Here is a 26674-nt window from a genome sequence, read left to right as displayed (position 1 = left end):
CCCACTCTCCACATTCTAGGAGCCGGGGAGGACATGGCACAGCCCAGGCCCAAACCTCCCCACTCAGGAGAAAGAGGCCCCAGGGCACAGCAGCCGCGTGCGCCTTGGAGTGACCCTCTCAGGCCACACACACCAGAGCGTGGTGGAGAGGCGTCCAGTGGGCTGGCCAGGACCGGGGCGCAGAGTCAGCTCAGGAGCCGGCCGCTAGTCCCGGCTTTGGAGCCCCAGTGGCCCTGGGCCGCCAACCCCAGGCCTCACAGGGGAGAACTCCCACAGGGAGTCTCAGGAATGGGGAGGGGCAAAAATAGTAGGAATGTTCCCTCTCAGGAGCAGAAAATTTCCCAAAAGGTCATTTGCTATGGTTGGGAATCAGCTGGAGTTACTACGACCCAGGGTGCCGCGCCCACCATGCACGCAGGGTCCCCATCGTCAGCCCCCACGCCCTGCCAGCCAGTCCTCCCAGAAGGCTGGCCACCCCGCTGGTCTCCATGCCTTCTCCCCGCAGCGGGAGGCCGGGTGCAGAGGGCCAGTGTGCACTCCGGACAGACAGCGTGGGTGCAGGCAGGTGTGGTCTTTGCGGGAGACCTGGCCCCTCCTCCACGTCTGCTCCAACAGTCCAGCCTCACATCTCCCTTCAAGAGCACAGCCCAAAGGCTTCACCTCTGCAGATGCAGGACATCTGAATATGGCCTGCTGAGGCTTCTCCCAGCGTGGTGCCAAGGAGACACCTGTCCGCACCCGGCAGCTCAGAGCAGAACCAGAGCTCCGTGTGTCCTCCTCTGTCTACGGGGGCCTGGCCAGTGTGGGCGGACATGGGCGCCCTCTGCCCCAGCCAGCAAGCAGCACTGTGGGGTGGCTCGTTCACGGGCATCCTCTGGAACAAACATGCGCGGAGGGAGACAGGAAGGCCGCACTCTTACTTAAAGTCACTCCAAATATGCCTCAGACCACACAGGAAGTATTTTGATGCCAAATACACTCACGAGGACGAGAGAGCAGGAGAGGGCTACGAAGGCCCCTTGCTTCCCTCAGGAAACAGCTCTCATGTTTGCAAACACAGAATTACTGCCCCCACAGCAAAACAAAAGGAAAAAACAAGAGAAGCATATCCGCAGATGGCCCAAAGCTCAAGAAAGCAGTTACTCCCGTCAATGAGAACTAGAATGCATGCCGGCTGAAAGCAGAGAGGCCCAGGCGGCTGTACAAGCGGTGAGCCTGGGTCCTGCTGGGCTCCCAGGCTGCGGTGGGGTGGACGCTGAGTGGAGGTGAGTGCGCTCCATTCCCACGCCCGGGGACCTGGGCCTTCTCCAGTCTTTCTGCACCAGGAGTCTTGCTGGGGGGGAGGGGCTCCCTTGCTCAAGACAGACCCTTGGGGAGGTCCTGCCCAGAGTGTGCCAGGCCTCTGCTCAGTGCAGTCGCTCAGTGAGTCTGGCACGGCCACCTGTCACCGCCCAACTGCCTGGCCACCCAGGCCCACCTGAGCTTGTGTCGAGCTGCCGTGATTGGAGACCAAGCCCTGCAGCTGGGTCTCAGCCAGCTGTTCCTGTCAATTAGAGTCTGGCCGGTACAACTTACTGGCACCTGGGAGGGGTTGGTTACCTGGTAACGAGGCAGGCTTGCCTGAGATGGGGCTGCCACTCCCTGAGCACACCTTGGCACCCAGCAATGTGCTGTCATGACAACAGGATGCTCACAGACTTCAGGGTCCTCATCCCCTTTCCACAGCAGGGTCCAGGTTCATCCCAAGGCAGTCACACGCGCGCATGTACCTGCCCCTGCTCCCAGTTCTGCCCGTCCACATCTTCCTCCTCCTTCGGTCCTCAGAGGTCAACGTGACCAGACAGACCCGCTTTACAGGAGGAAACCCTGGGCCAGGCTCAGCCTGTTCCAACTCCACAGCCAAACACCCCCATCCATATGCCATCCTATCTTTCTAAATAACAGGGCACAATCTAACAGAAAGACCTTTCTCTGACAAAAATAAAACATGGAGAGGCTCTTAAGGAAGGTTACTAAAACAGTGTCTACGGAGTCCAGTTCCCACACGGCTGACTGGAAAGGGAGGCGCAGCTCCAGGCCCCAAGTGCAAGCCCTGGAGGGCGGGGTGCTAGGCTGCACGCACCCCCTTCATGCTTGCCACTCTTCATACTCTTGATTCAACGTCACGTTGATACATATTTTTTTCTCCAACACTATAAAATACACTCTTCAGCCAGGAGTGATGGCCTTGCCTGGATTTCCAGTACTTGGGAGGCTGTGACACGAAGGTCACAAATTCAAGGCCAACCTCAGCAACTTACAAAGGCCCCTCAGTAACTTAAAAAGACCCTGTTTTGAAATAAAAATAAAATAGGGCTAGAGGTGTAGCTCGGAGGTAGAATGCCTCTGGGCTCAACCTCCAGTACCATGAAGAAAAAAAAAAGGCAAGTCTTTATAAAAACATTAAATTTTATACACATCCTTGAAAGGGGTCGTGCTAATAGGACTGGTTCCCCCAGTAACAGGAAGAGAGGGATGCCCCCAGTAACGGGAAAGGGACACTAACTGGTCCGTCCACGGGGCGCAGCGCCATGCAGAGGGACACCAGCTCAGGCCCAGCGGGGCAGCCAGGAGAGGTGGTGAGCTCAGTGTGGGAAGGAGGCACCAGGGCCTCCCTCCAAAACCAAGGCCGTCTTTAGCGCTGGTGGGCTATGAGCCCCACAACCAAGCAGCCGCTGCTGTAGGGAGGCATGTCCCACAGGTCCATCCACAAGGCACCCCAGCACACCTCAGCAAGCCTGCTCCAGGAAGAGGCCCCAGGCTGGCTCTGCAGGGCAGCCCACAGGCCACCTGCACGGCCTGGGAGAGCAGGGCTGATGCTGACTGCGGGTGCTCACATGCTTCTTGCAAGGGGAGGCAACTTGGCAGGGGAGCCCAGGGACACAAGGTGAAGGCCAGGCCTGTGGGAAGACCTGCTGCTGGGCCCCGGCTCCACCTGGGCATTTCCACCCATCCCCACTGAGGGTACAGGCGCGCCCGCCCAGAGGTTGAGCACAGGGGCATTCTATCTCCGAGGTACACCCCTAGCCCTATTTTATTTTTATTTCAAAACAGGGTCTCATTAAGTTACTGAGCGGCCTTTCTAAGTTGCTGAGGTTGGTCTTGCACCTGCGATCCTCGTGTCACAGCCTCCCAAGTACTGGAATTACAGGCAAGGCCATCACGCCTGGCTGAGGAGTGTATTTTATAGAGTTGGAGAAAAAGTGCCCAGGCTGCCGGCACACACAGCTTAACAGCAAACAGAAACGCCACCTACACCAAGGTGCAGAACAAGTCCGTCTGGACCTCAAGAGCAAGTGCAGGCCCTGCGTGGGGAGGGCACCCTTTGGCTCAGGCACTCATCAGCCTTTCTGGTGGCTCACAGAAGGTCCACTTATGGCAAATGGACACTCCAGGAGGAGAGAAGCAGCCCCCCAAAATTTTCCATGAAATTAATCAGCCTCAAAGCCAATAAAATCCTGGTGTGGTGTTTACGTAAGCGCTCCCAGGCCCTGGCCCTCAGCCAGCACTCCACGGCCCCGTGGCCCTGCCAGCTGTCGGCCGGGGAGGGGGAGGCTCTCTGTGCTGTCCCCACCCTGCCTCACCACTTCTGAAAAAAAGGAGTCAATGAATCACTGAACTGTCCCTCCTATAAAGGGAATATATATGTTTATTAAGAAATTATAGGAACCAGGTCAGGCATTTTGATATCTTAGTCATACTAGCTAATTAAAAAAAATTCAAAATAGAAACCCATCCTAGAAACTTGAGACAATGAGGACTTCTCCAGCCACAAGTACTTGGAGCCTGGCTCAGCTCGGTTGTCAAGACAACCCAGTGTTTACCTCCTGTTCTGCTGTGTAGGAGGACCCTGACTGCTGGCAACCAGGAACAACCAAGCCACCTCCTCCCAACACCCCATGGGATGGTGCCAGGGCGTCTCCAGAGGACAGAAGGAGGAAGCCGCAGTCTCCCCCACGGGTCTCCAGGCTGAGCTGCCCACGAAGCACAGGAGAGGCGCCTGTACCTCCCTCCTCAGCACCAGCACCACTCCCCATGGGCTGGAAACTACAGGCAGGTTAGAAACAGCTCGGATCCCAGGGGCCAAAGAGGAGATGAGGAGAGGCTGGGCATCGGCTACACCCTGTGCTGGCAGCTAAAGCGCTTGGGCCCCATCCATTCACCTGGCCAGGCCCCATGTCAGGCCCCAGGAACCGGGGTCTGCGGGGAGGAACGGAGAAAGTAACTAGCTCCGGCTCAGCTCCAAGCCTCCACCCTGCAGGCCGGGCACCAGGGACGCACAGACACAGGCACACAGCTCCCTCCACCTTGGTACTGCTGGGCACTGGCCATCCAGCCCCGCAGCCCCGATGGGGTTCATGGCGCCCGGAGCAACAAGCACGCTGCTGTGACCTTACCATTCTGCCAGGCATGCCTGCTGGCTTCATCCAAGGAACAACGGTCCCGAACGTTGGCTACATGGCTGACCACATGCACACACACATGCAGGCAGAGAAACATGCTAAGTATACGAAGAGCTGTCCTCTGAGACCATGTGCAACACTGGGTGTGCAAAGCAGATCAACCCATGGCTCGTAATTCAAGGCAAGAAAGACGATCAGGAAAGGATTTGATTAAAGGTTGAGACTCTTCAAAGGTGAAGTGGGAGGGAACTTCAGAATGGCAGTACTTGTCCAGGCCGCGCGGCCAGCCCAGCGCTGGCGCAGCTCCTGACGGAGCCTGGGAGGCGTGGCGACAGGGAGCACTCTCAGGAGCTGCCTCTGGGGCCAGGTCTCCTCCACAAGGGACACGGCCAAGAGGCTAACAGGACATCACTGCTGAGCAAAGGCTGCTTCCTGCACAGCCCCTTGGCCCCACCAAGGATGCCTGTGCCCGAGGCCAAGCCGAGGAGTAATTCTAGGAAAGAAAAAAGACCTGGCGACGTGCAGACACGAAGATGGAGCCAGGAAAAGACAGCCAGACTACAACCTGGCCCTGTGCAGAGAGCAGCCTGCAGGGACCAGAGTCCCCGAGTCCCCAAAACAGCAACTGAGCAGAACGCCAGGAGGAAAACCCTTTGTGATGGGACGGATGAGAGCCGAGGCCCCGCCCACCAGGTGGGGGGAGGACCACTGGGACACAGGTGCCATCAACGGCCAGCTGGCAGACCAGACAGGAGTGGGCAGAGGTACGAGGACCAAGGGAGGCCCGTGAACCTCTAAGCCCACACCCCCAGTACTCCCTGAAACTACACAAGGCTCACATGACTGTGCAACTAGGTAATTAACCCACATTTATCATCCCTGTTCAAAGAAAACACAGGGCTGGTGTTGGAAGGATCCAGGCGCACCCCGTGTCCACCAGCTCCCAGACCCTCAACGGCAGCCTAGACTTTGGGCAGTTCGCCCAGCCAAGGGCCTGGGGCGGGCTCAGCTCTCCTGACCACAGGCCAACCAGCTGCGGGCCGGGCCCTGGGTTCCTGCTGGACGCCGGAGCTACGCAGGGACGCACATGTCGTTTCCTCTTTCCCAACGCCTCCTTGCACAACCTCTACTGTGCTCAGCCACTGGCTTTAACTTCTAGCCCCAAACCAACTTCCCTTTGTTCTGTTTCTTTTCAGCGAGCATTTATACACCATAGAGAGCTAAGGACAGCGAAAAGGCTCAGAGGAGGAGTCCGCAGGAGAGGGCTCCTTGAGTGAAAAGGCTCAGAGGAGGAGTCCGCAGGAGAGGGCTCCTTGAGAGAAAAGGCTCAGAGGAGGAGTCCGCAGGAGAGGGCTCCTTGAGCCGCGGGCCTGCTGGGAAGCTCCCCAGCTCAGACCCACCCATGCAGGGACTCCCACCCCCACGGAGAGCAGCTGGCCACGAGGAGACGCGAAGTCCCACTGCAGAGCCACAAGACCCTCAGCCCCTGAGGGCCATAAACCTCGGGGACGCTGCTGTGTTCACAGGCTCACCTTACTGCGGGAGGAAGGGCCACCCCGCCCTCGCCAGGCTGCGCAGCCCCCTCGCAGCCCCCATGTCTGTGCAGATGTCTGGATGGGCCACATGGTGAGTCCACAGCATGCTCTGGCCACTGCCTGCCTGCCCCCCACTGGCCCACAGGAGACAGGCCAGTGACCGGACTCCATCTTCTCAAGTGTCCTGAGACAAGAGCCCAGGACTGGCCGCGACACATATTCTTTGGGGCAAGTGACTTTGTTTTTTGTGTTTTGTTTTTTTGCACATGATGCTGGGGCTGGTGGCACCTAAGGCTTCATGCACGCTATGCAAGTATTCCACTACTGAGCTGCACCCCAACCCTGGCAAGTGACTTTAAATTTGGGGCCCCAGGTTGCAGGGCTCTTCCACGCTGCCCCTCGGCTGTGGCTCCAAGGAGATAAGCCTGCACCCTGTGCCCAGGGACCAAGGGTCACCGCCCATGGAGCAGGCCACACCCCTAGGGCAGCCCAACCGCACGGGGACGTTTAATCTAAGGCTTCGAGCCTCAGCTCTTCCAAGCAGGTCACCTTGGGACACACTGGCCGAGGGCCACAGTGTACGGCCAAGTTCCTGGTTAGCAAGCTTTGTGTGTGATGAACTTCAAGTAAGGAGAACAACAGACAAGCACCCCCTCCAGGGGACAACACACACATACACACACACACACCACCTGTGGATATGTGGCTTCTGTTCACTCTGTCCCAAACAATGTTGGTAAGAGCTAGGGACTTGTCGAGGCTGTTTCTGGGCTGTGGTGCCATGTTGTGTCTCACACCCTCTTACACACACACACACACACACACGGCCTGACAGCAAAATGGTGCTCAGGGAACAGCCCTGCAGAGGAGGAGAAGACAGACGAGAGCCAGACCATGAAAGGTGGCAAAGAAAACGGGGCTGGGGCGGGGGTGGAGCAGACAAAGGGCTCTTTACCAAGGTTCCAGGCTCCAATGGCAGGCCTCCCTGCCTCCACCCACAGCCTAACTCATGAACAGCTCACAATTGCTGGGGTGCATGGGGACCCTAAGACCTCAAACTGAACTAGGAATCAGCCGGTCCACACCGCCGCCTCATTCTAGATGCCAGGAAAGAACGCAGGCTCTGTGTGCCTGTGGTGGAAAGGTGGCGCTGCACCGGGACGGGGCCTTTAGTGCCAGGACCTGGGAGGCTGCGACAGGAGGATCGCACGTTCACGGCCAGCCTCAGCTACTTAGTGAGGCCCTCCACAACACAGTGAGACCCTGTTTCAAAATAAAGATTTAAAAAAGGGCCAGGGGTGTAGCTTGGAGACAAAATGCTCCTGGGTTTGATCCCCAGAACCTCAAAACAACAGCAACAAAAGACAGAGCTTCAGGTCAGGTAAAGACTTTTGTGTTTTCCAGCAAGTGCCTAGTGTCCACTCACTGACAAAAAAAGTAAAAAGTCAGAGCTTCTGTGGCCTCTGTTTGGGCCCGGGCCATGGCCCCACTGCCTGAGCCACAACAGCACAGCCCCTGCCTGAGCAGCTCATCCCTGCTTGGCACAGGAAGCCAGGAAGCGAACTTCTCAAGAAAGTGATCCCACCTGGGGTGCGCAAAGAAGAAAAAAGCGGGCTCAAGGGTATGGATGGGTCGATATTTACTTGAGAGAGGAGGACTGAGAGTTGGTGAGAAGAACTGACTGGAACAGCCACCGCCGTGGCGCAGACCAAGGAGGCAGTATCAGCTTTCTGAGCTGGTTCTAGACACCCCCTGGTGCCTTTCTGTTCACAATAAAATTAAAGTGTTTTATCTGTTGGCCTCTGAATTGAAAAGACTTTCAAAGCAGAAATCCCAACACTTGACCAGTCAAAGGAAGTTGGAAAATAATACAGAAACCAACCAGGTGCCCAGAAGGGGCAAGTGGGGGTGAACGGTGCACAGCCGCCCAGTCCAGAGCCTGGCTGTCAGGGCCGGGAGAACCCCAGCCCTCCAAGAGCCGCAGGAGAAAGCCTCGAAGAGCACCCGCAATGGCAGTACTTAGGAGGCTGAGACACTGCAGGTTTGACATCAGCAACTACATGAACTAGCACTTCCGCAACTTAAGACTTTGATTTGAAATAAAAAATAAAAAGGGCTGGGGGTGAGAGCTAGGAGGTAAAATGCCCCTGGGTTCAATCTCCAATACCAAAAAAAAAAAAGAAAAGAAAAAAATTAAAAGAGAAGAAATGTCCTTGTATAATGGGGATCTGGCAGACGCCATCTTAATCACAGGACCCAGCAAGGGGGACTGGCGGGCATCCTCAAATGCCCAAGATCACTGTGTTACATCAGGGCTTGTTTAAGCTGTATCATCAGAGCAATCCACACTGCGGGATGTTAAAATGTAGTAAATGATGTAACAACGACCAAATGTAAAATGTAACAAGCACCCAGAAGATGAACTATTTTATTTTTATTTTATTTATTTATTTTTTGGGGGTGGTACTGGGGGTGGAACCCAGAGGCTTTCTACCTCTGGGCTATACACCCAGACCTATTTTATATTTTTTTATTTGGAAACAGGGTCTCACTAAGTTGCTGAGAGCCTCACTAAGTAGCTGAGGCTGGCTTCGAACCTGTGCGATCCTCCTGTCTCAGCCTCCCAAGTGCGGGGATGACAAGCGTGCGCCACCACGCCCAGCTAAGATGAACTATTTTAGACTAAAGGAAAGTAGAGAGACAGGTGGTCCAAACACACAGTATGATCAACAGGATCCTGGTCCCACGTGGGTCGTTTGGGGAATAACTAGGGAAACTGAATACAGTCTATACATTAGATAATATATAATACTTAAAGAGAGGAGAGACAACGCAAGGAAGTAAAGGACAAAAAGTGGCAAAATACCAGAGACTGGATCTGGGAAAAGCAGGCACCTGTTCCCTGTACGGCCCTTTGCATTGCCAAAGAACAAAGCTCTGAAGAGAACAGTGAGTGCGCTGGGACACGCAGCTCCCCAGGGGCGCGTAGGGCTCGCTGGGCACCGGCTGCTCGGGGGTGAGCCCTACGACACCCTCACTGCTATGACCTAGGACATGGTTCTCAACCCATCTGGGACTTAGTCTCCATATTTTAAAAATAGTAATAGTAATAACGTGCCTATCTCTTGGGTCCTTTTGAAGATTAAACAACTACATATAAACTAACAGAACAAAGCCTGGCCCTAGCGAGCAGTCTGGACGTCTTAGATATGGCTGCGGGACGCCACGTGCCCCTCTAGAAGCTGCATCTTAAGGACCATCTTAACTGCCTTCTTAAAGCCACACACAGAGTGCTGGTCTCTCAAAACTGCCAGGTGGAACGTGAGTCACTACGGGGTCTCCACATGTGGGCACAGGGGAAAAACAGCATGTGCTCTGTAAGCGGGAAGGCATGGCGGGCCTCCTTCAGCCACACACACACACACACACACACACACACACACACACTCACACGCGCGTGTCTTGGTTTGCTTCCCCCTCACTTTGAGCTGCTATCAGTGACTTCCACCCTTCTTTTGCTTTGCCACATCTAGGAACCCAGCCATCAAGAGGATGAGCACGAGGTACGGCGCAGGGTGGAGGAGCCTAGAGACTCGGGCTGCCCAGGGACGTCGGGGCCTCCTCTGCGGGCCGGGGCGCTCCTTCCTCGGGTCTCAGCACAGGGTGTCTGAGGAGGAACTTGGCCCAGCAGCTCGGGTGCATAGGGCAGGCTCCAGCCTTTCAGCGAGGGAGCAGAGCTGCCCAGGCCCCCTGTGCCAGGAGACGCCCGCTCCTCGGGCCCCAGACAGCCAGAACCCAGGACCACGGGAGAGCAGGGCGAAAGGCCCGTGGAGGGTGGTCTTGCCGGGGTGGGCCTCAGTGGACTTACACCTGTAGAAGGAAAACTAGAAGTGATGATTTTTTAAAAGGCAAGGAGGTGACAACACAGGAGAGACCAGGACCTGCAGTCCATTTCCTTTAAAAACATACTTTTAAGTTAACATGGTAACTCCACACCTGATCTAATCAACACTCAAGGACACCGTCAGGAATGCCACCACGTCTCCACCCTACGGAGATGCTGCTCCTTGACACCAAGACAGACACATGCCAAGAGTCCGCTGCTGCGTGCCTTAAAACAGCAAAAACCAGGCCAGGCATTGTGCCACGCACCTAATAATCCCAAGAGTTGAAGGCTGAGACAGGAGGGTGACAGGTTCGAGGACAGAGTCGGGAACACAGAGAGACTGTCAGCACCCTAGTGAGAGTGTGTTTCAAAACAAAAGTAAAACTGGGCTGGGGGAGTAGCTCAGGTAGAATATTCCAGGGCTCAATCCCCAGGAGACAGACAGACAGACACAGGCACGCATGTATGCACACATGCAGAAAAACAAAGCAAGAAAGCCATCCTTGTAACAGATGGGAAGAGGTTAAATGAGAGATGACTTAGTCTTGCAGCCAACCACGTCTTTAAACACCCCACGGCCACAAAAAATCAAGCAGCTCTTATTTTTCTGTTACTGGGGACTGCACGCTGGGTCAGTCCACCTCCAAGCTACAGCACAGTCCTTTCTATTTTACTTTATTTAGGGCCTCACTAAGTTGCCAAGGCTGTCCTGGAACCTACGCTCCTGCTGTCTCTGCCTCCCAAGTGCCAGGATTACAGGTGTGCACCACCATGCCTGGCTAAGCAATCTTCTTTAAGTATACACAGGCAACAAATACCTGTGGTGGGGCGGAATGTTTGCTGGTCTTACGTATTTTGAAAGGATCTGTGTGGATGTGTACGCACCGGGACGCATGCCGCAAATCCTTTCCGGAGGCCTGGTGAGACACTGTAGCCTAGGGCAGGGTGGTTAAGGGAGAGGCAGCGGGCTTACAGGCATTCTGTCTGCTGCTTCTGCACTTCTGAGGAGCTTCCCGAGGCGGTCTGGGACTGGGGGTGTCACTGGCCTGGGCACAACCCTGGACCACTGATGAGCCATCCATGAGCCTGGACACGAGTCTCCCACAGCACCACCAGATCTGGCAGCACCTGTGAGGTCTGGTGCGGCAGTGCATTTAGAAACTGGCTGAGGGAGGGGCCAAGCATCCTGCCCAAGCACCTCCTGCAGAGTCAGAGTCTAATCCCCGCTCCAGTGGGGAAGGACCGCTTCACACTAACCCCTCCCAAATAAGCACAGGTGAGAAAGCAAGTTCCCTGGACTTCCCGCCCCCACCCCACACCAGGCCACAGGCCTCTCTGGGGCCTGCAGGAGAGGGGCCATTCTCACCCCTCAACCACTGAGATGGCCCTGCCGCGCCTGTGGGCACAGAGTCATTTTGAAAACAATTCTTTGTGGGAAAAAATAGGTAGGAATGTATTTGGGGTATCTGCCAAGAAAGGCTGAATGGCCATTCCACAAAAGGCCCCCACTCTTGGAAACTGAGGTTGAGTCTCCAGATGCAGGAGGCTGGAGGGGGGGGGCTGCAAGAGGGTCCCAGCCTTTCCTGGCCTTCTGGAATTCTTTGAATTTCCACATCAAAGCCCCTCACAGCCTCCACCAAATCCGCCCCTCGCGATGCTGCCTTCCAACGCCAGGCTCAGCAAACTCCCCAGGTCCAGGCGATACGTGGCTTGAGCTGCCAAGATCTTTGTTTCTTGGTTCTACTGCGCATCTGTTTTGACAGAGCGTTATCTGTCCACGGTGACTCCAAGCGGCGGGGCAGCTCCGTGCAAGCAGATGTCGGGGCGGAGGCGGCGGGCGGGTCTAGGGATGCTGGGCGCCCCACAGTCAAGGCGGACCCCACTTCCCAAGGGCATTCTCACCCCCCCCCCCTCTGATGTCCGCACACCTTTCCTATTGTAAGAATGGATCTCGAGGAACTCCACAGACACCCAAAGAGGCTCGGCTTCTTCTCTTCTACCTGCTTGGGGTTTCCAGTCTTAAGGACAGCACGGCCCCCTTCCACTGCGGCGGCGGGCCCCAGTGTCCCCTTGCCCAAGGCTCTGACCTAAAGGTTTAACCTAGGGCCTGCAGTCCGCGAGATGGGCGGGCCAGCCAAGCAGGAAAACACCCGGGCTGAAGCCCCCGCCCGGCCGCCCCGCCCACAGGAGCCCCTCCCCGGGGCCGGCCCCTCCGCGATCCTACTAGCCAGCTCCCGGGCGGGCGCAGTAAACAGGCTGCGGGAGGATTTCCCAATCGAGCTCCTCCCCGGCACTGGCCTCGGTTCCCCCATCCCCCGGGATCTGAGCCCCAGCCACGCCCCAAGCGCTGCCCCAGTCCGCACTCGGTCCACGGCCCGAACCTGGCGAGGCCCCTCCCCCACGGCCACACCCACGCCACGGCCGTCCCCAGCGAGCCCGGATCCCTCTACACACCCGATCCGGACTCCGAAGCCTCCGAGCGGCCCGGCCCGACCCTCGACCCCGTCACCCGCCACGTGGTCCAGGGGCCAGCCCGGGATCCCGAGGGCAGCCTCCGAGGGGGTGCGGCTGCACACCCGCAGCGCTCCGCGGCTCAATTCCAAACCAGCGGGAGAAGCGGCCCGTGGCCCTAGGCTCTGAAAGCCAGTTTGTTTTTATGCTTTTTAGTCCGCGCCGGAACTGGCAGGGCTCAAGGCTGGGCAACAAAGTAACGGCACTAAGTAGTGGGTCGGTGCGCGGGCCTCGCCGAGGGTCGCGCAGCACTCACCAGCGCTCCAGGGACGGGCCAGTCTTTAGACCCCACCAGCGCCTAAACGCTGGCGTCCTGGTTAAAACCAAAGATAAAGGGTGTGGGATGGAAATCTAAAACCGTGGGCGGATGAATAACTACAAAGTATCGGGCCGCGGCGGCGGCGGGCGGCGGGGGCGCGCTCGGGCTCCGGCCCTGCAGGTGCCGCGCCCCCGCGGACCGCGCCCACCCCCGCGCCCGCCGCGGAGGGGCGGGGCCCCACCCCGGGCCGGCGGGCGGCTCCGGGCACGACAGAGCGGACCTTAGGCCGCTGGAAACGCTGCAGGAAGAGGGGCGAGAACGTGCGGCGGCGGCGGCGGCGGCAGCCCGGTCCCCGCGCGAACTTCGCCCGCCGCGCCCCGCCCCTCCGCGCGCGCGCCCGACGGCGGGGGAGGGGGCCGGGCGCGCGCCCCGCCGCCCCGCGCACCTGCCCGCCGCCCAGGCCCGGCCGGGAGGGGGCGTGCCGGGGGCGCGGCCGCGGCGGGGCGGGGGCGCCCACTGACCTGTGTGCGTCCTCAGGTGCGCCTTGAGGTGCGAGGACTTGCCGTAAACTTTCTCGCAGCCCGCGTAGTGGCACTTGTGCTTGCGCGGCGGCGACTCCAGGTCGGCGCGGCCGCGGCCCCGCCGGCCCCTTTGTCTGGGCCCGGGCTCGGCCTCGGCCGCGGGCGCCGGCTCGGGCTGGCCGGGCGCGGGGCTGGGGGGCGCGGGCGGCAGGCGGCAGGGGGCCCGCGCCTTGCGGGCGGCGGCGCCCTCCCTGCGCTCGGCGGCGGGCGCGGGCGCCTGCTGGTTGAGGTCCGCCAGGATGCGCGCCACCACGAAGAGCGAGGCGCTGTCCTTGCCGTCGCGGCGCTCGTCGGCGCGGGGCGGCGCGGGCCCGGCGGCGGCGGCGGCGGCGGCGGCGGCGGCGGCCGCGCCCTCGGGCCGGGGCGGCGGCCCCTCCCGCGGCCCGTGCACGACCGCGCGGCTGGACATGGACACGAGGCACTCGGCGGCGAAGTGGTCCACATAGGCGGCGGCTGCCATGCTGCGGCTCCGGCGGGCGGCGGCGTCAGCGGCGCATCCGCACCGCGGCTGGGCGGGCGGCGGCGGCGGCGGCGGGCGGGGCGGCGCGCCCTCTCCTCCGGGGCTGGGCTGGGCCGGCGCGCGGCCGCCTCTCCGTCACCCGCGCGGCTCCGCGTCCGCCCGGCCCGGCGCCGGAGAGGGGCGCATGGGGGGCGCGGCCTGGCCTAAGGGTGGCGGGCGGCGACGGCGGGGAGGACCGCGTCAAGTGGCGGCCGCCGCTCCGCCGCGCATTGTGGCAGGCGGGACGGCTCCGTGTGGGCGGCCCGGCCTCGGGGGTGGGCGGGGCCGGGGCCACATCTGGACCCGACGTCAGCCCCCAGCCACATCCTGGCGGCGCAGGTTACAGGCGCCGGCGGCCGGGGGCTGCGCGCGCCGAGGGGGCGGGGCGCCTGGAGCGCGCCTCGGCGGGGCGGGGCGGGGCGGCCGCGCGCCCGCGCCGGGGAAGGGGGCGTGGCCGCGCGCCGGGGCGGACGCCATTGGCCGGCGGGCGTCGGGTCCGCCCAATCCCGGCCTGGGGCGGGGCCTAGCGGGCCGCCGGGCCTGCGCGCGCCAATGGGCGTGCCCCCTGGCCGGCGGGAGGAGGGGCGGAAGTTAGAGCCGGGCGCGGGCGTTGCTGACGCACGGCGTCCGAGGGCGGCGGGTCGGGGTCTCTCCGCGCGCGGCCGCCGCCCCTGTCCCCCTCCGCGGGGACCCCGCCGGGCTTTTCCCCGCCGAGGCTTTTGTGCGGTGCCAGCCGGGGCCCCGCCGCGCTCCGCAGCGCGCCCTTTTGTCCTCCAGCCGCGCCGGCCCGCCCGCCAGGGGCGCGGACGAGGGGGCGTGCCTGCGGCGGCGCTGGCTCCGGCCTCGCCCTGGGCGGGACCCGCGCCCCGCCCCGCCGCCGGTTTCCCGGGTGGCCGCGCCGGCAGCCTCGGGCCCTCGCCACCTCCGCGCACTTGGGGGGCTGAGCCTCGGGCGTGGGCGCGGCCGGGCCGGGCCGGAGCAGCAGGAGCGGTGACTCCTGCGGGAGGGACCCGGCTCTTCCCGACTCGATCCCGGCCGCGGCCCCAGCTCGCAGGAGTGCTCTACGTGCCGGGCGGCGGGCCCCGCTGCGCGAGGAACACGGGCCCTTCCTCCCCCTCCTGCCCAGGCCCGCTGCCAACGTCTCTAGGCTGCCCCTCTCCCACCGCGGTCGCCCAGGCTTCAAACGCCACCAGCTGCGAGGACCCCGCCCACAGCGCCCCACCCACCCTCTGTCTGCGCCTGGGAGGAAATGCTTGGCTGCGCCGGCGGGCGGCCTCCCTGCTGGGCTGGGACGGCCTGCTCTAGGCTCTCACCGCCCCCTCTCCACGTTTTACGGGCTGAGGCCATCAGCAGAGAGCCCGCTGCGTAACTTGGGATCGAGTTTAGCGAGCCCTTCAGTGTCGCCCTTACCAGATCTGTGTCAGCCGTGAGCCCCGGACCTGGGGATACTGACACCGGGCTCCGCAACCTTTGACCCAGTGGCCCTGGAACCAGTAGGCCACCTGCCCTGGATCCCGAAGGAGTGGGGACGTGAGGGCCACCTAGGCATTTGAAGAGTGATGGACAAATTCAAGTTCTCCCCGAGTTAATTTGAAATATAGGTGGAAAAGACTTACAGGTAACAAGAAGAACCGTCGTTCTGGGTGCACGGTGTGCTGAGCTAGCTGTTACTTGAACCCGCATAGGAGCACCGTGGATGTCTCCAAAGGAAAACCCAGAAATTCCCCCCAGCCCATGGAGCCCTCTGGGGGGACTCCAAAGCTTGCCGAGCTGGCTTAAGTCCCTGGAGGAGGGTCTCGACTCGGCAGAAATTGGGCTGCTTTTTCCCAGGCAGATTGTGTTGATGACATTTGAGAGACTTGTGTCCTGACCAAGGGATGATTCAGTGTTCTCAAGCCCACCAGGGAACACCTCCCCATGCCTACTCCTTCTTGTCATGTTTTCCTTCATACCTAGGATTTTTCTGGGGGGTTGGGGGTGGCTCTGGGGATTGAACCCAGGGGCATTCTACCTCCAAGCCATACCTCCCATTTTATTTTTATTTTGAAACAGAGTCGCACTAGGTCGCTGGGAGTCTAAGGGCTGGCTGAGGCTGGCCTTGAACTTCTATCTTCCACTCAGCAGGCCAAGTGTTGGGCTCACAGGCGTGTGCCACCATGTGTTTTGACAGAGAAGGCAGAAGCAGAGTGAAGAGATCAGGCAGGGCAAGTAGGTCAGGGTATGTCCCAGCAGCGAAGAAATTAAAGGCTCTGAAGGTCCCCCTTCAAGCTAGTGGTCGGTGGACAGCATGTGTTGACTTTAGCTCCGTTTTGGGGCATCAGAAACAACACTGACTTGTTACCAAGTAGAAATTCACTTGATTAGGGGGCGCAAGAAAGGAAGTCACAGTAATAAAATTTTTGAAGCTAAAACATTTGGCCGAGCTGAGAAAAAATGAAATCCCGAGATAGAAGCCAGGAAGGAAAGCTCCCGCCATGGTATTCAAAGCCGTGGATGTGGGCAAGAAGGGGCCTGAAGTAGGAGGACTGCTGGGTGTGGTGGCAAATGCCTGCAATCCCAGGATTTGGGCAAGACCCCATTTCAAAATAAAGAGCTGGGAGTGTAGCTCGGTGGTAGAATGTACCCAGGTTCAATCGCGGCGCACAAGACAAGAAAGAATGATCAAGTCAGTTTAAGGAGCGCTCAGGTGCTAGATCCCCTTCTCAGCCCTGTTTAGCCTCACAAGGGTCTCCTCTCCATCCTGACAAAGGACGTGTGGTTTATTATCTGAAGCTGATAACAGGGAGTGTCTGCTTCAGCTGGGGGGGGGGAACCAGGGACAATAGAGGGCAGAGACAATATGCTAGGATCAGGACTAGATAGCATGCAAGTACTCACCTTGGTACTGAGACCCACGTGCCCCTTTCTGGGATTTCAGGATTCCAGTAGCTCGGGAGAGTCTCTGGAGGGGCCCGCCCAGATCAAGGGAAACGCCCAAATGTCCTGCCAGCTGCAGTTGCCCAGGTGAGCAGCCGCCTTTCTAGGGATGGCCGCAGTCCACCCCACCCCTCCCCCAGGCCCCGTGTGCACCGGACTTCTCAGCTGTCAGCCCTTCCCAGGCAGATCAGAGCGGGCAGCCGGAGCTGACCTGACACCTCAGGAAAGCCTGGGTCATGAAATATAAAGCTACAATAGATTTTTTAAAAGCAAGTTGGAAGAAACAGACCAGGCAGAGAGAAGTTCATGTCAAAGAAGAATGAGGAGGAGGAGGAGAAGAAAGAAACTACAACCAGTAATGGCTCTAGGGTAATGCTTACATAGAAATCACAGCCCACGAAGGGAGAATGTACAAAGAAACATGCGGAAGGAAGGAGAGAGAGTCTTTGGAGATTTAAAAGAAGATATCAAAAGTATAAAAGACAGAACTGCCAGTGAAGGATTGAAAGGGGGAGTTGAAAAAGACCTCCATGAAAGCAGAACAAAACATTACAACAAAAAGACAAATAGGAGGGACACTAAAAAAAGTAGAGAACTGCCAGACGCGGTGGGACACGCTTGCAGTCCCAGCACTTGGGAGGCTGAGACGGGAGGATTGCAGGTTTGCAGACAGCCTTAGCTACTTAATGAGGCTTTCTGAAACTTGAGTGAGACCCTGTTCCAAAAATAAAGAATAAAAAAATAGAGCCGGGGTGTAGCTTGGATGTAGAATGCTCCTAGTACCACAAAGAAAAAGGAATACTGGGAACAAAAATGTCCTAACATCAGAAGGAGGTCACATACAAGCCGGAATCAGGACAGCCATAGGCTTCCCCACAGCAACCAGAGGGAGTTAGGCGCCCAGGGAGCAGAGCACTGGAATCCAAAGGAAAAATTTCCAACCCTCACCTGACCTGACCGTACACCACACCAAATGCAGTCCTCAGTCACTTAACTGAAACTCATTGCGATCGCAGAAGGAGCTTATGCAAACGGGGATGGGGATGGCCAAAGCCAATCACTCCTGTGGCCTCTCGGATGAAAATGAGGGTCGACATAGGCAGGAAGCTTCCGGAGGTGGCGTGCCACCTCTGTGGTTTGGGCATGTCTCCTCCCAGCTCACGGGGCTCCTAGGAGGCGAGCCCTAACGAGGTGGGGCTTCACGGGGTCTTAGATCACTGGTGTGCCCTTGAGGGGACATTGGGACCCCAGCCCGCGCTCCTCCTCTCTTTGCTCCTTCCCCCACCTCACGCTCCCACTGTGATGTCCGGTACCACCACAGGGCCAAAGCCAACGGGTATTGGACTTAAACCTCCAGAACTATGAGCGCAAACAAACCTTTTCTCTTTATAAATTGTCCCAGGCATTTCGTTACAGTAGCAAAGCTGACTAACAGTATTTTATGATAAACTTTTTAGAAGGAGGAATATACTCTAAAGTAATGATACAAATAGATGGTAAACACGCAAGTCACTAACATAATTGTTTATTGTGGCTATCAAATGTTATGCCCTGTTTGTAATTGAAGCACTGTAGGTTTAGACAAACACGTGGGAAATGAATTGTGCTATCGTGATGCGACAGCGACCACATCGTAGGTGACAGGAAGTCTTCAGCTCCGGTGCAGTCATCTGGGATCACCGTCATACACCTGCTGTCTCTGCAGCACACACAGTCTCAGTTCCCCTTCTGTGCACCCATTCCCATGGTAGGAAGCTACCGGAGGTTATGGCTCACCAATATGAAGAAGCCAAACAAGAATGGGGCTGCAGTCCAGGAAGCGGGGCACTCAGCACAAGGCTGAGCAGAGAGGAAGCCCCAGTGAGAGCTGCCGTCCCCGCAGAGCAGCAGCAGCAGCCCAGGCTGGCACAAGTCGGCCCTGGAGATGCTTCTTCCAGAGGTTCGAGTGGCTCATGCCTATAATCCCAGTACTTGTGAGGCTAAGACAGGAGGATCACAGGCTTAAGACAAGCCTGAGCAAGTTAGTGAGACCTGTTTCAAAATCAAAATTAAAACAGGCCTGGGAGTATAGCTAAGTTGTAGAACTTCCTTGGGTTCAATCCCTAGCAACACACAACAGGGTAATAGAGTGTCTGTACCAGTCAGGAGACACTGGGCCAGGCCGCAGTCTCGGAGATTTATCTCTGGCCATGTTGTGTGTCCGTAGTTGGATGCTTGAGCACGCCAGGTGGATGGAGCGGCCTCTGTAGAACGTGCTGGTTACTATGGCAGAGGTGTTAAGACCCGATATGGAACGCCCCTGAAGAGCTCATGTATTAAGGTTCAGAGTTGATGTGAGTAAGCCATGAGGATTATACCTTCATCAGCATGTAAATCCACTGTAATGGCTTCACGAGGTGGTCACCTAGGTGGGTTGTGGCTGGAGAAGGTGGGCCCTGGGCTGTGGCCTGGGGACTGCGCTTGTGTCCTTGGCTCCCCCTGCTGGCAGGCTCTCTTCCCAGCCTCTGTGACGTGAGAGCAGAGCCGCGCTCTCTCCCCTCTCTCTGCTTCTCACGGCCACGCTCTGAGTTCCAGACCCCGGCCTCACATGGACTGAGCCCAGAATCTCCAAGAAACTGTGAGCAAATAAATCTTCCTCTACGTTGTGTAGCCAGTTGCTTTGGATTATAACAGTGGGGATGCTGGCCAAGACAAGAGGGGAAGAGAAGGAAGCATCGATCCCCACACAAAACACATCTTCCTCTCCCAAGCGGGCCTGACCCTAACATCTGTGCCTTTTTAATCTAGAGGCCAGAGACAGGGTGACCAGAATTCATGGCCAGGGCTTCTTTTTTTTTTTTTTTTTTTTTTGGGTGGTACGGGGGTTCCTGGAAGCCCTTCTACCTCCGTGCCACACTCCCAGACCTATTTTTTATTTTTGGAAACGGTCTCTTACGCCAGCGTGGCTGGATTCTAACCTGTGCGATCCTCCTGTCTCCGCCTCCCAAGCGCGGGGATTACAAGTGTGTGCCACCACGCCCGGCAAGGCCAAGGCTTCTGTGGGGTCCAGGACCTCTGTGAAGGGCTCAGTGGCTTTGTCATGTCACTCCTGTTGACCTAGAGACCTATGACCTACAGGAACCATCTGTCTCCTTCAACCCTCACTATAGTTTGGATGGATTTTTTCCACCAAGATTTTATGAGCCAGAGACATGGTCCCTAATATGGTGTTATTAAGAGAGAAACCTTTGAGATGGGGGACATCGTAAGAAGGTGGTGAGGTCATTGTGGTAGCAAATGCAGAAGGGTTTAATGCTGGACTCACAGAATAGTTCCTTGGAGAATGGGTTGTTATAAAAAGAGCAGACCTGACCCTTGAGTGACCCTGTCTTTTGTCTCCCCATGTCACCCCCCCATCCACACACTTCTTCCTAATGGGGCCACCCCAGCTTAAGCTTTCAAAGCTGTAGACGAAATAAACTTCTTTTTTAAAGTACCCAGCATTGGATATTTTGTTATAACCAAAAAAGAACTAGTACACCTCCCCATGTACACTCCCAATGCACAGTGGCTCAAGTAGACAATAACAGCAACAAACAAACATGAAACAGCCCAGTTCAGCAAGGGGAGGAGTGGGAGACATACAGCAGCCTTGAAAGCAGTCATGAAGTCTTGCTGGGTAGATATTGCCCTCCTCCCTGGATTGAGATTGTAGCTGAATAGTCTTGTCCTGCCTCCTGGGGAGGCCCAGCCGCGGCGTGGTTCCTGGTCCCTCTCTCCACTCTCCAGGATGGGGGAGCTCTGACCCCCCTTTGCTTCACAGAGAGCAGACACTGGGGAGTGTGCTCACTCCAGGGCTGAGTGGTTTTCTCAACCCACTTTCTCTGTTTCTACGGTTAGAGAGCCAAGGTGATTTTAAGTTTTCAGCCACAGACTGTATTAGTCCAGGTTCATGGTTTCTTTGGCACTATTATAGTTTCTCAAAATTGTAGTTAACTAGCTGGGCACAGCGGCACGTGCCTGGAATGCCAGTATTTGGGAGGCTGAGACGGGGATCGCAGGTTCAAGGCTAGATTCGGCAACACTAAGAGCCTCTGCAGCTTAGTGAGGCCCTATTTCAAAAAATTTAAAAAAAAACCCTTTTTACAAAAGGGCTGGAAAAATGTTGCTCAGAGGTAGAATGTCCATGTTCATCACCAACAGAAAGAAAGAAAGAAAGAAAGAAAGAGAGAGAGAGAGAGAGAGAGAGAGAGAGAGAGAGAGAGAGAGAAATTTCCTGGTCTGTTTATTCTACTTAGCCGCACTGCCAATTAGCCACTCTCAGTGCTTTTAAAAACATGCTTCCCACAGCTGCTCTGAGACCCTCTGTTTGATGACAGAGTAATACATTTAATCTCTTTTCTTTGAACTTTTCTCCCAGGTGACAATTTGCCGAATCGTGTACCGTTGGATACCTGGTGACCAGACTTCCAGGTCGTTGGCTGCTCCCTGCCTGCTCGGTCTGCGTTTCAGCCAGCACCCTGTCTTGTCTTCTGTTGCAGCAGCAGCCCCACTTATGGTTACCAATCTCTATATCAGTCAGGATCAGCTAAGTTATACAACGGTAACAAGTAGTTCCATAGACACTAAGTTCATAGGCACTTAACATGCCAAAACTTTAATTTTCAGTGTATCAAGGGCTGGCTGGAGACTGCCCTTGTGCCCAGATTGACCAAGTACCCACTTTCTGGAAAACTGATTCACCATGGCAGAGAGGAATAGGACTTCCTAGAAGGTTTCTCACTGGTAAACAAACGCATGGTGCAGAATGGACGCTCATCCCTTTCACGCCTAACCGATTGCAAGGATCATCTGCCATAGACAAAGTTTATGTGCCCCCAAATCCTTATGTTGAAATCCTCACCCTCAATGTCACGATATTCGAAGGTGATGTGTTGAAAGGTAATCAGGTCATGAGAGTGGAGCCCTCTCGAATGGAATTAGTGCCCTTAAAAAGAAACTTCAGAGAATGCCTTTGCCTCTCCCGCCAGATGTGGGTAGAGTTAGACAGCCATCTGTAGACTAGGATGCCCTCGCCAGAGACCAAGTCTGCCGGCACCTTGATCTTGGACCTACAGCCTGCAGAACTGGGAAAAATAAATGGTTGCTTCAAGCCAGTCTGGTGTTCTGTCATAGCAACTCACAGAGCCTGACACACCTTGCAACTCACAGGAAGCCAGGAGTAGACCCACATGGTCTCTGCGGGGCAGGAGCTGAGCTAGTCTGTGAAGTAACAATGGTTTCCACAACACCTGATCTTACTCGAGAAAACCAAGAAAACTGGCAAAGAATCTTGGATCCATATAACAAGTGGATAGAAAACTGAACTCTGTGTGTGTGTGTGTGTGTGTGTGTGTGTGAGACGAGGGATCAAATCCAGGCGCGCTCTCACTCTAACTTCAACACCCAGCCCTTTTTATTTTGAAACAGTGTCTTATTAAGTCGCTGAGAATCTTTCCATGTTGCAGAGGCTGGCCCTGGACCTTTGATTCTCCCAAGTACTGGGATTAGAGGCCTTGCCACTGTGCCCATCTGCAGATGACATTTCTTTGTGTTTTTTTGTTTTTGTTTTTGGTTTTTTTTTGCGGATCTGGGGATGGAACCCAGGGGCATTCGACCTCCGAGATATACCCCCTGCTCTATTTTTTATTCTTTATTTTGAAACCGGGTCTCACTGAGTTGCAGAGGGCCTCACTAAGTAGCTGAGGCTGTCCGAGAACTGCGATCCTCCAGTATCAGCCTCCCAAATGCTGGGATTACACATGTGCACCACCACACCCAGCTTCAGATGATGTTTCTTAGTGATGGTACTGAACCCTGACTATGAACCTAGTCAGCTTTTCTGCATGGTTCTAATATAGGAATGGGCTCTTCTAGGGTAGGGACACGTGCAGTCAGGTGGGAGGAAGATGAGCTAAGACCACATCTGTGTAAGGAAAAAGTCAAATAATAGCACCACAAAATGAAAATGCAGTGATGGTTCTGTGGCAGACGGAATTCTGAGACGATTCCAACATCCTGCGCCTGGTCCACACACTCCTCCTCCCAGTGCGTCAATCAATAACCGAGGTGTTTCTGTACCAGGATTTTGCAATGTGATTAGGGCTCCTAATCAGTTGGCATGAAGGTGGGGCGCCCGTCTCAGTGGAGCCAAGTGTTCAAAGGAAGCCTTTCGGTCTGGGTCCACAGGTCAGAGACCCGGAGGTCCGAGAGGCGGAGGCCCAGCGGCGATGTGCTGCAAAAGATTCCCTGCGCTGGCTGACGCTGGAGGGGCCACATGGCAAGGAGCACAGGCAGCCTCTGGGAGCTGAGAGTGGTCCCTGGCTCACAGCCAACTAGAAATGAGGACCCAGCCCCCATCACACACGAGAGGCTCCTGCCACAGACACGGGTGTGGACGAAGACCCCAGGCCCCAGCAAGGGACACAGCCATGCGGCTTGGTTTTAGTCCTGTGGGACTTGAACAGATAGTGACACCAGGGCAAACCAACATGCACGCCGTCACGGAAATTGCTGGGTACGAGAGGCAGGTGCCATTTGCATGTACAGTTGGCCCTCAGTGTGCCCTGGTTCCATATCTGTGTATTCAACTAACTGCAGATCACACATTTTGGGAAAAAAATTAAATTTGCTTCAGATAATGTGCAGATTTTTTTCTTACCACTACTTCCTAAACAATATAGTATGCCAACAATATTCATAACATCTACATGGTATTTAATATTATAAGTAATGTGATATTTAATATTATTTGTCATATTTAATATTATATTTAATATTTAATGTCACATTTAATATTATAAGTGATCTAGAGATAATTTCAAGAATAGAGGATGTACATCAGGAACTTGAGCATCCTCAGATCTTGACATCCATAAGGGCTCCTGGAACCAAATCCCTTTAGATCCTGAGGGATATCTATGTAACTTTGATGTAAAAAAAAAAAAAGCCAGTGTGGAAAGTGTCAGAGACCACTAGCTGTCCACTGAGATCCATCCCCTCTTTCTATAGTGGTGACTGTCTCCACCTCGCGGACACCTTTGCCCTTAGGTGTTAAGGTTAGATGTGCAATGGCCCCCTGAAGAGCTTCTGTACTAACGTGCACAATGGAGCCATGAAGTTTATAAGCTCTCCAGTGGGCCAGTCCACTGTGGGTTTACTGGGTGGCAACGTGGCAGGTAGGATGTGACTGGAGAGAGTGGGTCCTTGGGGTGTGGCCTTGGGGCTGCGCTTGTGTGTTTTAATGCCCTTGCTCGCTCCCTCTCCGCGATGTGTGGGCAGAGCCTTGCTTTTTCATCTCTCTGCTTCTCACACGAACTGGAGACCCCAGTCCGTGAGATCCGCAGACCTCAGCCTCACATGGACTGAACCCAGAATCCCAAAAAACTGTGTTCAGAGAAATCTTCGTCCTCTGCGTTGGGTGGTCAGTTGTTTGCGATTACTGCAGGGACAATGTTGACTGAGACACATGGTGACTGAGTTCCCAACATCTGCACCTGAACGGAGAGGCTCCACCACCTCTGGGCTAAAGCAGGTAGGTCTCACAGGCCTGATGGTGCTTGCCTGTCATCCCCAGACTTGGGAGGCCGAGACAGGAGTATCAAACATTCGAGATCAGACTTTCAGCAACCTTGCAAGACCCTGTTTCAAAATAAAAAGTAGAAGAGGGCTGGAGGTAGAACGCCTGGGTTCGATCCTTAGACTCATCTTACAGTGAGGGTGAGTCTATGTCTGTGGGCTAGCTCTCCTCGCTACATCAAACACCTGAGACAGGCAAAGAGAAAAGGTGTATTCTGGCGCATGGTTTTGGTGGTTCCTGCCCAGGAGCGGGTGGCACTGTTGTTTTGTTTGGACCCGTGGGGAGGCAGCGTATTTTGGCAGCAGTCTATGGTGGAGCAAAATCCCTCACCCCGTGTCCAGGAAGCAAGAAAGCAAGAGAAAGGAGAGGGGCCGGAGTCTACACTCTTGCCAAGATCTAGAACCTCCCACGGGCCCCACCTCTTAAAGCTTTCACCCTCTGTCAATCTCACCACCCTAGGGACCAAGCCTTAACACATCAGCTGTTGGGGGACAGTCAAGATTCAAACTACAGCAGTCCCCTTCCACATCTCCTTCCTCTCTGGCACCCGGAAGCTTCTGATTACCAACTCTAGGGACAGGGCAACCACCACGTAGAAGCAGCCTGGGACCCAGACATCTGGCCACTCACCCGGACTGTCACTGTGGGGGCTGCTTGTACTGGGGATGAGCCTGCCTTAACTAACATGACGGCGGGGGTAGGGAAGAAAAACTAGAATGACAGAAAGTGTAGGAAGTGAGGGCCTTGCGACAGGTGGGGCGAGGGCTGGACTCTGTGCTGGAGTCTTATTCTACAGAGCTGGCTTCCCGATGGCAGCCAGGCTGCGAGATGCCAGGTCTCAGCACTGCCCTCCCTTCTTCCCAGGGCTCCCACCGACCGCCACCCTGCCTCTGCCTCTGCTCAGGCCCATGGCGGCGTGCAGCGGACAGTGGCTGGGTGTGTCGAGGGCGTCAGCGTCTCAGCGCGGCCTCGCTCTGCCTGGAGGTCACTTATCAGGCCTTGAGGCTCACGCGCTCCCCCACTCCCCTGCCTGTCACCTGAGTTACTCATAATGTCACTAAGGATCATCCCATCCACAGAGGACTTTGATGCCCAAGGCTTATTGCTCTGAAATCAGACCATTTCAGAATCAGATTGTTGGGCAAGGGGCTTGGAGCGCAGCCTGGATCTCAGTCCCAGGTGACTTGACACTAACACCCATGCTCTGTTAAAGTCATGGGGGTGGGCTGGCATGCTAGTCGTGTGTCCCGTTTCCCAGTGCCCCAGAGCGCAAAGTAATTCAAATCCTCAGTGGTGAAGGCCGCCTTCACATCTGGCACACGTTTACATGGGGAGAGATTAAAACCAGAAATGCTTCTGAAACGGAGCCGTCCACGGGCTGCGGAGATGTTTAGAGTGTCTGCGATGGCCGCGCTGACGGAGCTTGTTAGGATGATGGATGGTCCCAGCCAGGCTCGCCAGAGAGAGCAGATGGCTGCACTCCCAAGCCCCACCCTGACCAGGGCTCTCGCCCGCCTCCGGGATGGACTGGGAGGGTCACAGCGACAAGCGTGCCCCCTCCCCCTCCCACTCCTTGGTCATCTGCATTCACGGCTGCGGTCCTCCCCCGGGTGGGTGCTCAGGGTCAAATGCGGCTCTTCACTCTGGGCTTGGATTCTTGCTGAGCCCGGGGTCAACAGCCATCAGCCCCAGCACGTCAGTGCTCCCCCAACTCCGGAGGAACTCAGCGTGGAAGGTGCCCATGCTCCCTCCCATTTTATGGGAGAGAAAACAGAGGCTCCTTCAGGCCCAGAGACTTTCCCGGAGAGCCGGGCCCAGCAGGATGCAGAGCGCACACAGAGAGTCTTCCCCTCCCACGAAGCCCTCTCACTCCCGCCAACAACGGGAAGCTAGCTAATTAATGCGAGGATTTATCAAATCAATTAAATAAGAGCGAGGTCGGTCCACTGGGGCTCTCCAGGGAATTCCGTCTAATGAGCATTCCCATTAGGGGAATTGGGAGGATTTGCCATGGACGACGTCGGCTTGCCGCCCTTCAGTCCTTGGCTGTTTGCACGTCCGCAGCTGGGACTGAGCTTGGCCGGGGTGAGCTGGGCAGATACAAGCGAAGCAGTTTTCCTTTTTGTTCAGGTCGACGTGAGCGCCGACCGACCGTCTTGTTTAGGTCTCCTGAGGTCTGAGGGGGCGGAGCTGGACGTGAACTCCAGGACCTGGAAGTCAGGTGGAGCGCGTCGCTGGAGCACCCTGGGTCTGTCTGTCCAAAGCTTCCATATTCACCTGGTGTTCTGAGCTCTGTGCTTGCTTTTGTAGGAGGGTATATTGAATGAGTCGGTATCTATTCAGCATGATTCTATAGTTTAATGAGTTGATTTAAAATACTTTCAAAACTTCAAAATACGTTCAATTCTCCCTATTGGAGGCTCTTTGTTCCAGAGCTTTCTATTGGCT

The 26674-nt window shown here is 56.3% G+C and overlaps 1 protein-coding gene across 1 annotated transcript in view; it reads right to left on the bottom strand.

Moving 5' to 3' along the window:
- Positions 1-13674, bottom strand: part of KLF13 (KLF transcription factor 13) — a gene marked incomplete at its 5' end in the record, with an annotated part of 38444 nt that extends 24770 nt beyond the window's left edge. The window contains one exon of the mRNA XM_080692842.1: positions 13155-13674. Coding sequence (XP_080548968.1) covers positions 13155-13674 — 520 coding nt within the window. The remainder of the gene's footprint in view (positions 1-13154) is intronic.
- Between the last annotated feature and the right edge of the window lie 13000 nt (positions 13675-26674).

The sequence above is a fragment of the Muscardinus avellanarius genome (assembly GCF_963383645.1).
Source record: "Muscardinus avellanarius genome assembly, chromosome: 3".
NCBI lineage: Eukaryota > Metazoa > Chordata > Mammalia > Rodentia > Gliridae > Muscardinus > Muscardinus avellanarius.
This window is presented reverse-complemented; position numbering and strand designations above follow the sequence as displayed.